This window comes from Neofelis nebulosa, chromosome 13 (assembly GCF_028018385.1).
Source record: "Neofelis nebulosa isolate mNeoNeb1 chromosome 13, mNeoNeb1.pri, whole genome shotgun sequence".
NCBI classification, from domain to species: Eukaryota; Metazoa; Chordata; class Mammalia; order Carnivora; family Felidae; genus Neofelis; species Neofelis nebulosa.
In genome coordinates this window covers 66,029,152-66,041,279 of record NC_080794.1, presented here as the reverse complement: position 1 = coordinate 66,041,279, position 12,128 = coordinate 66,029,152, and the positions used below count along the sequence as shown (strand labels likewise).

Below are 12,128 nucleotides of genomic sequence, written 5' to 3'. Positions count from 1 at the left end.
ATACAGTCTCTGAATGTTTGCTTTATCATTGGGTTAATGGTCACTGAGAAAAGGACCAGATGATAATGGAGGCATGCTATGTAATGAAAATTTAAGGTTAAGCCTTGTGGATAAAAACCTACTGGGTCAGAGAACTCTTAATAGTGGGGGTTACCTAGGCCAGGCAGATCATGAGGTGATTGTAATTCTTTCAGTCATTGGGAACATTTGTTTGGTTTGACAGCCATGGGAAGGAATCAAATTCAGGTAATTACAGTCCTTCTGGCATAATTGTTATGGCACTGTGGTAGAGACCAAATTAAGTGCCTAAAGTTTTTGTTTCCTAAGGTTTTTATCCACCCTCTCAATTTTTCTTTGAGATGAATAGAATAACAGGATTATTTAGGATACCCTGTGGTTATTGAAGAATGAATTTATTTCCGTCTGGATTTACAATTCAGTAAGTACCTAAATTCTCTTTACTTCAAGACTCTTAAGAGGATACTCAAAACATTTCAGTTAGGTGGGAGAACTTATCTGACCTAAAGTATATGCTACACTTTGCGCACTTTTTGCCCATGGACCCAGTTGAGACCTCAGACCGTAGTTGGCTCAACTAGTTTGTTGTTTTTTTAAATTGAGTCAGTAGTTAAAAATGGAGAGGTAAAAATTCAGCCTGGCTGTTATCACGGAATTGGCAACATTTGGCTGAGTATGAGTAGCTAAGTAGCTGCTTTGCCCTTTAGGCAAGACATGCACCAACACTTAGCCCATTTTCACAACAGTTGAACACTGATATAAGTGATATATATCTGACGATGATACAGACTGATATAGATAAATTACCTGGATCTGAGTCTTGGAAAGTTTGGTGAACTTTATAGTACCTGGAGATACTGGTTATAAAAATGAAGTGTCTGTTTAAGCCTGAATAAGTCACACATAGTTTTTTTTAAAATTTTTTTTTTTTAATGTTTTTTATTTATTTTTGGGACAGACAGAGACAGAGCATGAACGGGGGAGGGGCAGAGAGAGAGGGAGACACAGAATCGGAAACAGGCTCCAGGCTCCGAGCCATCAGCCCAGAGCCTGACGCGGGGCTCGAACTCACGGACCGCGAGATCGTGACCTGGCTGAAGTCGGACGCTTAACCGACTGCGCCACCCAGGCGCCCCATTTTTTTTTTTTAATTTTTTTTTTTTTAATGTTTTTTATTTATTTTTGGGACAGACAGAGACAGAGCATGAACGGGGGAGGGGCAGAGAGAGAGGGAGACACAGAATCGGAAACAGGCTCCAGGCTCCGAGCCATCAGCCCAGAGCCTGACGCGGGGCTCGAACTCACGGACCGCGAGATCGAAGTCACACATAGTTTTTAAGAAGACTTCCTGGGTTGGGTTAATTGGCCCCTTCTCTGTCCCTTTTTACCTCCCTAGCCACATTATGGTATTGATCTTCTGAAATTGATTATAAATACCTAATTATATATCCCTGTAGTTCACTTTGAGCTCCTTTAGGCCAAGGACCACGAGTTGTTTTTTGTTCTTAGTATCTAGTACCTGGTACGCAGTAGGCATCCAAATGTTTGTTACATTACTGTAACTTTAGTACAGGTGTTTTTGTTTTGTTTTAGTAAAGGGGTTTGAGTGGGATGAACTGTTCTTATTTTGGGGAAAAATTATGTAAAAACTGTTTCAGTTTTAAAATTATAAGCAGCTCCTTTGGTTAAGCAGGGTTTTTCAGGTTATTATCTCAAAATTTCAGTTTTTCTGTTTTAAATTGAAAACCCTACTTTCCACATGGTAACTACATTTATCATGGTGAGCACTGCATAATGTGTAGATGTTGTGCACCGGACACTGACATAACATTGTATGTCAATTATACTTCAATAATAAAAATTAGAGTAAAGAATACTCTAAGTACACATGCCTGCTAAGTGAACAAGCTCTTAGAGGGGAAAAAAATGGAATTAGGGAATTTTTTCATTTTGTTTTAAAATAAACATTCTTCTAATACTCTTAATAATTTTTTAAACGAATCTTTTGCTTACCATTTAATTTTACTTTTGCAGTGACTTGAAATTGGCAGGCTTCCAAACTCCCCTTGTGTGTTTATCTACGTTTTTAGCTATTTGGGAGTTGGGTTCATTTTATATTACTAAAAGTGTTGGATGGTGCCTAGCTTTTGTATTTTAAGTCAATTAAAATTGAGGTCATTTTTAGAAATTTTCAATATCTTTTAAAGATCATTTGTGATCTCTTGGATTAGAGATAGAAATTTCTACTCTATGTTATTACCTTAGGGTTTTCAAATAGTTTTGAAAAGTGGAAAAAGTCCTCTGATGTTTATATGAGATTTGGAAAGGTTTTATCTAAAGTTTCCTGATGAAAACGTGAATTAATTTGCCTTTTCTAGTTTTGGTCTCAGAGAACCAACATTGCATAGCCTAAATAGAGAATGTTGATATTAATCACATTTACGGCATAAAAGCAAGTAACTATTCTTGGGTGGTTGGGTTGGATATTTGTTTTTCATAGTGATTGGTGGTGGTGGTTTCTGTTAGTTTTAATGTTTGTAAGACTTTTAGACATTCTATTTGGTCATTTTTGCTGTTCTATTTAGTACCATCTTCCTTTCCCAAAAAAGTTGGGAGGAGTCAAACCATATGTAAATGTCTCTAGGGAAAATGACTCCTATAAAGTTAAACGTAATGAATATCTTAAAAGTGTCAATATTTTGTATGTATCTTCAAGTCATTTCTTTGACTAAACTAGGTAGTTTCTCTAACTTTATGAAAGTAGAGCAATATGACTGTGCTTACTGAAGGCAAATATCCACTGAAAGAATCAAAATAAAGTTTTCCTTCTATCCCACATTTAGACATCTAGTTAGATTTTTAGCAGCGTGACGTTGGTTCTTGTCTGTATCAAGATGGCAAATGTAGGTGTTGGAAGGGTAGGAAAGTCGGTAGTTAGGTACAAGTAGACTTACTCTGGGTACTTAACAGCAAGGTGAAACTGCTCTGGTTTATTCTTGTTTCCTCATTTAGCTTGTTTTACTTACTGTAGTTCAGTTTTAAACAGTTTACCAGCTGAATTTAGTTTCTATCATGTAAACCTGAAATGTGTTAGAGAAAATAAACTAAAACAAAATAGATTTATTTTTCTGTTTATCTTTTAACTTAACATTTCAGGATCAGACTTGGTACTCCAGGCTCAGGGTGTCAGAAAAGGTAAATAATGCACAGTACTTAGGCTGATCTTCAGTACCCTTCTTTTGTTACGGCCATTTAGACAAATTCTAGTGGTGGTCAGAGGCTTCTAAATAGGAGGACAGTAACTCCTGTAAATACCAATATCCAAATGGTGTCTCTCTGTTCCAGCCCATCGCAACAGTTTTAAAACCAGTTTTTGTTTTTGTTTTTGTTTTGTTTTGTTGCTTTGTTTTGTTTTTTAACAGGAGAGCCAGTGTAACTCCTTCAAGACTGGAGTGACACTCTACATCTGCATCTGCCTCGTGTGAGTTCTCATTTTGGCAGCAGCACTCTGCTAGGCTGGAACCTCTCTAGAGGTTTGCCCTTCCTTTTCCTAAAATCTGTAAACTATACACAGTGTGTCTTGGTGGCAAAGGTAAAAAGTGCATGAGAATTTTAGACTTCCTTGCAGAAAGATTTTGGCTCATTTCAAATAAATGGTCTCCTCTAACATAGGTTCTATCTTGTATGAACAACATTTCCTCAAAACAGAGCCCATAACTTTGATCCCCACAACATACAGTTGATATTTTTTGGAGAACTGTTTTTTTCCTTACAGACTATGGAGTAAAGAATATCTTTAAATGCACTCAGTAGCTTCAGCTTTCAAAGCTTTGGTTGTTCTCTTTATAGTCTAGTTACGTAACCTGAGAACACCGTGTGCTGCCCTAGTGGCTCAGGCAGTCCTCTTTTTTGGACTCTGGCCCTTGAAAGAACTTCTTCTTTGTCTTTGAACATTGGGTAAATTAGGATAGGCCTGAGGACTTTCTCGAAGAAGAAATAAGCAGTGAATGTGTGAGGTTATGTTTACTCTGAGTCTGTTGGCTGCATTTTGAAAGTCGTAAGAATTGAGTTTGAAGCTATGCATCACTTACTCGCCAGTTTGGGGAGAGAAATTGAAGTTAGAGCGTTTGCAGCTGTGGAGAGGCATAGAGCTGCACAGTGTGAGGCCATATATATGGTTCCCCACATATATCAAGGCTGACTTTAAAGGGCATGGTCATTTAAAAAGGGAGTTTTGCTTCTGTTTATTTATTTTTCAAGGAATGGTGATACTTTGCAGGCTTTAGGACTAGTCATTTCTGCTACCAGGTCAGAACAAATTGTGATTATTCCCAAGGGACACTTAGAACAAAACATCTAACCTTCTGCTCTGTGCAGCTACAGTCTGCTTTTCCAACCCTGGTTGTACTGTATAGTGCTCTAGCAGATGATTTAATGACCTGGGAATTTGTGTTACTGAAATGATTATCCGGGAAGCTTATGAGAAAATGTCAATAGCTTGTAGGTCTTCCTGATTAATATAGAGCTCAGTGAAATAGATAGTGTTGTCAAAGTGGAACTTGAACTCTCTTTGCTAAATCCATTCCCACCTGATTAGAGCAGTTTGTTTTGGACTAGGTGAAAGAAATTGGAGGGAGGACAGTGTGTTTCAACACCTAGGCTTAAGTTTTGATGGCCTATGTAATCTAGAAATTCATGTTTAACAGTGGTATAATGCCTCACCACAAAGAGCTTTGGATGAGAGTGAGGGAGACTTAAGTTCTGCCTTAAGCTTATATTTGTGCTTGCTATGTATGTAACTTCAGGTCAGCAAATGGGGAAAATACATTGTATTTTTGGAAAGTACCCTAAACTCATTGAGTAAAAGGAAATTTAAAGTATTTGTTTCTGTAGGTGGAATTACTAGAAAGTTACCTCAGTTGAACACTTGGGAAGTTCTGCCCTGGAATAAACAGAAGTGTGGCAAGTGTGTAGTGTTTTATTATCTGCTGTTCTAGGGTTTGTGCTGACAAAATGGGGATTTGAGATATCTCCCTCCTCCCTCCACTCCTCACCCATCCCCGGGTCTTTTTTCCTTCACTAAAAGTTCTGAAAAAATGGATTTCGGTTTTGATCCAAAGTGTCTCCTAAACAGGTTTTAATCACCATTACTCCCTCCCTCTATAATTACCTGATGTCTAACTAGGGAAAATGTCTCATTTAGGGCTGAGCATGAGTGGAGGTGATTAAGGTTTCCCCCCTCCCATTCTTATGGCATAGCTAGCAAATTATCCTTCTGAAAAAATTAATAATTGAAAATATTTTATATGGGCCAAATCCTATAAGAATGAATGTCAGTGGATTATCCACATTACTTAGCTATACTGGAATTTTGTTTCATTAAATATTGTTTGAAATAAGTAGGACTTTGTTAGGATTGAGAAACAGTTTTTGTTTTATGGAAATTTTGTTAAAATGAGATTTACTCTCAGTTGGGGTGGAAGCACGGTTGTTGGGTGAGAGATATTATATTCTCAAAATAATTCAAATTGACATCAGTCAATACTTCTTTTCTGGTTTTATTATAGCACACCAGCTCTTACCCTTTTAGTGTGTAATGAATATATAAGCACTTCTTTTACCACAGTGTACATCATCTAGATTTAAGAATTCCACCCTCAAGGATTCCAAAAGGGTTTGGTTTTTGTTTTTTGGGTTTTTGTTTTTGTTTTGTGGGGTTTTTTGTTTGTTTGTTTTGTTTGTTTTTTTGGTTTTTTTGGTGGGGGAAGGTGATGATGGGGCTGGAGTTGAACAGAGAAAAGTACATAGCCAGTCTTGAGAATATTAGTATTAGCATTATTTTTACCCCTGACACAACAGAAGAAACGACAGCTTCTTTTGGCATTGTTCTGATGAGACTCAAGGGCCTCCTTCTCCTAAGGGCCTTAAAACATTTAGGCTTTTTAAATATGACAAATGTTTATTAAAGGAGTTTTAAAGCTCACCTGCTTTTTTTTATATTTCAACTTAATTTAAAAATAATATATATATACATTAATATTTACAAGTTTTTAAAAAGTACAGAAAGGTACATACATGAAAGTATACTTTCTTCCCCATCTCTTAGCCACTCAGTTCCCTTCTGTGGAAGTGACAAGTATTAGCTGATTTCTTTTATGTAGTTTCAGAAGTATTCTAAAAGATTGATTTTGGCAAGGAAAAGTTGAATAGTACTCATTAAGATATTAGCACTAATTTGGATTGGTAGACTAATTGCAGTGAAAAATCAGTTTGAGCCATAGGCTGTGTATTAATTGTGGGTAGAATAATAATAATAATAATAATAGCATTATTATGAGATAAAAATGGATTTTTTTTGCCTCATTTGGCATTTAGCAAGATTGCAGGTCTATTAATTTTTATCTTTAATATAGCTTACCCTCTCCTAGAGACTGGTGGGAGGATCCTTACCTAAATATTGCATTTGGAGGAAACCTATTTAAAGGGGCAATGTTTTCTTTATACTGAACTGCATTGATGATTCTAAAAAGTTTTTTCATTATAGAATAAGATTTCAGAGATAGGTAATAGTAGGGAGAAACTCCCATATTCTGAAATCCATCTTATTTCGCCTGTAACAAACTCAGTAGGCTTCTTTGGCAGATAAGGATATATATCCTATACATATACTTGCACATACCCATCCTTCCATAAATTTCATAAAATGAGTCCTAATTCTTTTTTTAGTGTATATTTCCAGTCTTACTGAGAAATAGACATACATCACTGTACAAACTTAAGGCATACAGCACAGTGATTTGATTTATATATATTGTGAAATGATTACCAAAATAGGTTCAGCTAATACTCATCTCATATAGATAGAATAAAAAGAAAAGAAAGAATAAAGGAAAAAGTTTGTTTCTCCTTGTGGTGAGAACTCTTAGGATTTGCTATCTTAACAGATTTCTTATATATCATACAGTGGTATTAGCTGAAGTCCTCAATGTTGTCCATTATATCTCTACTACTTATTTATCATATAACTGGAAGTTTGTACCTTTTGACCACTTTCCTCCAATTCTCCGCCCTGATCCCTAGTCATAATTCTTTAATATCTGATTTCCAGTCCACATTCAGATTTCCGTAATTGTCTCAGACATGTCTTTTTATGGTTGATATTGCAGCAATAAGTTGTAAAATGCAACTAAAAATTTTTTTTAATGTTTATTTTTGAGAGAGAGAGAGAGAGTGTATGAGCAAGGGAGGTGCAGAGAGAGAGGGAGACACAGAATCTGAAGCAGGCTCCAGGCTCTGAGCTGTCAGTACAGAGCCTGACGTGGGGCTCAAACTCATGAACTGCGAGATCATGACCTGAGCCGAAGTCGGACGCCCAACTGACCGAGCCACCCAGGCACCCCTGTAAAATGCAATTTTGATGGCTTTACAATATTTTTAGGGCTGATAAGAAAGCAAGTTAATCCTGACAAATAGAATTATGCTGATCGGAAAAAGCATATAAAGCAACTACCAAGCCAAATAGTAATTGTAAAAATAATTTTTTTTTAAAAAAAAGCTCATTTTGAAGGATTCCTACACGAACTATACACATCAGCGAAACCTTCAACATATCTAGACCTCTCTACCTGGTTTTCTATTTACGTACATTCTCATGGTTTATATCACAGCTGTTGTGCATATTAGTTTCTTTTAAAACTGCCTTTAGATTATGGGCATGAAAGAACAGATAAAGGAAAAAAAGTTTCCTAAGAATAAAAGAATTATTCTGAAATGTTTGATAATTCATCTTGTCGCTCTTGCTCCTACAAAAATATGACCTATTTCCACAGACTAACAATGGAGTTCTGTGATTACTTGGGACAGTACAGAACATGGAATTTGAGGGAAAAGAAGAAAATGGCCTATTTAGGAGGAGGAGGGAGTTGGGAAAAAGTAGAAATTCACTCATTTGCCTTTTATTTTCATTGACTATTATTATAATGAGAACCTCCTCTCTGTGCAGTGTACAAGTCCCCGGAGTATGAGTCTCTTGGCTTTGAGCTTACTGTGGAGAGATTAGTTTCTATTGGCTATCCTCAGGAGCTGCTCAGCTTTGCTTATGATTCTACATTCCCTACCAGGTAATTTTTCAAGATTTCTTTGGATTAAGACCTTTCCCTCTATCCCCCAAATTAATAATTCCAAATGCATCTCTGACCCTGCCCACGGTCAAAGAAAAGAACCAGAAAAGATGGTTTGGTTTGTTTCTGGTTTTGTTATTTTGGTTGGTGTGGATTCTAATATTATGGACTTTTCATGTACATTATATCTCTTGTGGGTTTTAATTTTTTCTTTGTTTTTTTTTTTTTTACATTTATCCTTGACAGAGAGAGCACAAATGGGGGAGGGGCAGAGAGAGAGGGAGACACAGAATCCGAAACAGGGTCCAGGTTCTGAGCTGTCAGCACAGAGCCTGACACAGGGTTTGAACTAACAAACCATGAGATCATGACCTGAGCCAAAGTCAGATGCTTAACCAGCTGAGCCACCCAGGCGCCCCATATCTTTTGTGTTTTTTAATTGAGCTTAGTTTATTGTTACTGAAGAAGATCTATTTATGGGAAAGAAAAATTATTAAAACTGATGGGCAGTAATCACAGATACTCCTTGCTTTCACTGTTGGAGATCAGTTACATGTTTTACTGACACACTTCAATTGGTCAGTGGGAGCCTCTTGGCAGTTTGCATTTTTGGATTTGATAGGGAAGATTTAAGATTAAGAAAGATGGTGTTTGAGATGCCATCATATATGTCCCATATATAGCATCTATTAGAAGGAAATATAAGCCAGCTCCTTTCTCCAAGGAAATTAAGACTCTTTTAGAATGGAACCAGTGTATTAAGAGGAATTATGGTTCATACCTTGTTTAAGCTCTTATTCCTTATAGAAAACAGTTGTGATTATCTGAACAGAGTAAATATTTTTTAGTTACTCTGGGTTGTTTTTTTTTTATTAAAAAAAGTTTTTTTTTTAACGTTTATTTATTATTGAGAGACAGAGGCAGAGCATGAGCATGGGAGGGGCAGAGAGAGGGGGAGACACAGAATGTGAAGCAGGCTCCAGGCTCCAAGCTGTCAGCACAGTGCCTGACGTGGGGCTCGAACTCAATGAACTGTGAGATCATGACCTGAGCTGAAGTCGGTCGCCCAACCAACTGAGCCACCCAGGAGCCCCTCTGGGTTTAGTTTTTTTTTGTTGTTTTTTTTTTTAATTTTTTTTTTCAACGTTTTTTATTTATTTTTGGGACAGAGAGAGACAGGGCATGAACGGGGGAGGGGCAGAGAGAGAGGGAGACACAGAATCAGAAACAGGCTCCAGGCTCCGAGCCATCAGCCCAGAGCCTGACGCGGGGCTCGAACTCACGGACCGCGAGATCGTGACCTGGCTGAAGTCGGACGCTTAACCGACTGCGCCACCCAGGCGCCCCCCTCTGGGTTTAGTTTTTAAGATTTTATTCACTTCATCCTGCAGGATTATATTGTTTGGGACATGCTTGAGTCTTCATAAAGATTGAATAAGATGGCATTGGTTTATGATGATTAATACTACATAAGATTGTTGCCTGTATTATTGATGATGTCCTTATTTGCATATAGGGGACTTGTCTTTGATACACTATATGGAAATCTTTTGAAAGTTGATGCCTATGGAAACCTCTTGGTCTGTGCACATGGATTTAACTTCATAAGAGGGTGAGTACATAGAACTTTTAGCCTCTGTCTAGTGTTTTTATAGTGAAAAAATAATGAAGATCACGGGTCTCCCCAGATGTAATATACTTTCCTGTTCCCTCATCATTAAAGAACAATTTCTTTACATAAGGATATTTAACAATTATTTATTAGGCAGTTAGGACTCAAATGGACTTATATAGTTAGCAGTTACATTTTGTGTAAATTAAGTGGTTTCTAATTATATAGCATCCAACAAAGCTAATCCTGAAACTTGCCCAAAAAGAATTATAGTGGCTTTGACTTATTTGCAATTCTAAGATTTTTATTTTCTCCTTTTTAATACAGTTCTCAGGTAGCTGCTCAGAAGAGGTATGTATATAAAAGCGCTTTGAAAAATGTAAAATTACAACAGTGTAAATGACTAAGATTTTTAACAGCTAATATATGATTTTTTTATATTCTAATGAATAGCTTCAGATACTTGATCATGTGGTTAAATTTTTTAAAAACAGGCTAAAAATGAAAATAGGGTGATAATATTTAAAACTAGAATAAGCTTTATTTTCATAATCAGAATATTTCCATTCTCCCTAACTCGGACTTTCTGCCTTAGTAAATAGTAGATAAAATTTACTGTCTGCAATGTTTTGGTCTACTATTTTTTGGTGAAACATCCCAATTTTTTCTTTAAAAATCACAATACCACAGTTTGACATTTTTTGTCCTCATAACTTTGCAATTATATATTTTCTCCACTATTATACTACTTAATTATACTACTTAATTTACTACTGATACTGCATTAGGCACAGAGCAACACTTAAAACCAAAATAGATTATCTGTCAGTCTCTTGTATAACTTTCCTATATATTATTTTCAAAGGCAAAATAGTAAAAACCACACAGTCTGGATTGAAATTTTTAAAGAGAGAGTGTGTTTTTGGTAATTACTTTTTGTGATAAGAGGCACAAGCTAACTGAAACTATACCAGAATATCATTTAAATCTGAGATCACAGCAATGCCCTGTTTGGAACTGAAGCATCTGATATAAGATTTTTCAGCTGGAATTACATAGGCTCAAAGGTTTCCACATAGACATAGTGCAAACAGTGTGAAGTAAACACCCCACCTCGACACATCTGGGCAGGCCAGTGATTATATCTCCCTCTCTTTCACTGCTCCTCTCATGAGGGGTTTGTTCAAGATCCATGAATATCAGGAGGCAGGATTTAGAATGTGAAGTGACTGCAAATAGTGTTAGCAGCCTAAGCTATTTTATAAATGGATATTGTACCATAATTCAAAATCTCAATGAAGATGAACCAAGGTTCTATTTTTTAATGTCTGAAAAGGGATTTTTGTGTTATGGAGAGGGGTAGTCAGAGAGGAAAAGGAAAGGAAGTTGTTCTATAAATGAGTACTGCAATTAGTGTTACTAACTCAGGATCCACAGATCTTCTTTCTTTCCCCAAATAAACTAATAACGTTTCCAAATAGCTCCTTTGGAAGTATTTTTAGTAGTGTTTCAAAAATAAGCCATTTATTTTTTTTATTAAAAAAAATTTTTTTTGGATGTTTTTATTTATTTCTGAGACAGAGACAGAGCATGAGCAGGGGAGGGGCAGAGAGAGAGGGAGACACAGAATCTGAAGCAGGTTCCAGGCTCTGAGTTGTTGGCACAGAGCCCGATGGAGGGCTCAAACTCATGAGCTGTGAGATCATGACCTGAGCTGAAGTCGGACGCCCAACCAACTGAGCCACCCAGGTGCCTCAAAAATAAGCCATTTATGAGTAATGCAGAATCATTCAAATAGCACTTAACACTCTACAGTCTTTAGAATCCAGAGGAAAAGCCTGTGGAGAAAGAGAGGCTGAGGATGGAGAGAGAGGGAAAGAACAAGCTATTGAAGCATACTGGTGGATGAGGCTGGCAGGGAGGTTAGGGCTCCATCAGGAATTGCTTTACACACCTTGCCAATGAGTTGGGGCCTCTTTTTTTGGACAGGGGCAAAGGCCTTTAAAGTTCTAGGATGGGATAATGTTGAGATCACATATTTATTTCTACGAGTCACAGAAAGTTAGCAGTACAGTAGTCCATAACAGTTTTCCTCCCAGCTCCCAAGTCTAGCATTCCTTCTTCTGGGATACATTATCTGCCCCCAGTTAATATTTATTTTAAATACATGCTAGCTTGATTTGACAATTAAGAGGGCAGAAGTGAGCAAAGGGCAGAGAGCGGGGGAAAGAGAGGGAGGGAGAGAGAGAGAGATAAATAAGTGGGGCTCACTCAAAGCAGGGCTAATGTTTTACCTGAAGTGGGGCTCGTGCTCACCCAATGCAGGGTTCATGCTCATTCAGAGTGGGGTTTGAACTCACAAACCATGAGATCGTGAC

At 37.1% G+C, this 12,128-nt stretch overlaps 1 protein-coding gene across 5 annotated transcripts in view; it reads left to right on the top strand.

Moving 5' to 3' along the window:
• NT5C2 (5'-nucleotidase, cytosolic II) overlaps positions 1-12,128 on the top strand; it is a 101,431-nt gene that overhangs the window by 74,406 nt on the left and 14,897 nt on the right. For 3 of the 5 annotated variants that reach the window (XM_058697642.1, XM_058697643.1, XM_058697645.1), the window contains 3 exons: positions 8,021-8,138; positions 9,655-9,750; positions 10,078-10,101. In XM_058697642.1, the coding sequence (XP_058553625.1) occupies positions 8,021-8,138; positions 9,655-9,750; positions 10,078-10,101 (238 nt within the window). The remainder of the gene's footprint in view (positions 1-8,020; positions 8,139-9,654; positions 9,751-10,077; positions 10,102-12,128) is intronic. The other 2 variants (XM_058697644.1, XM_058697641.1) reach the window with 1 other exon arrangement.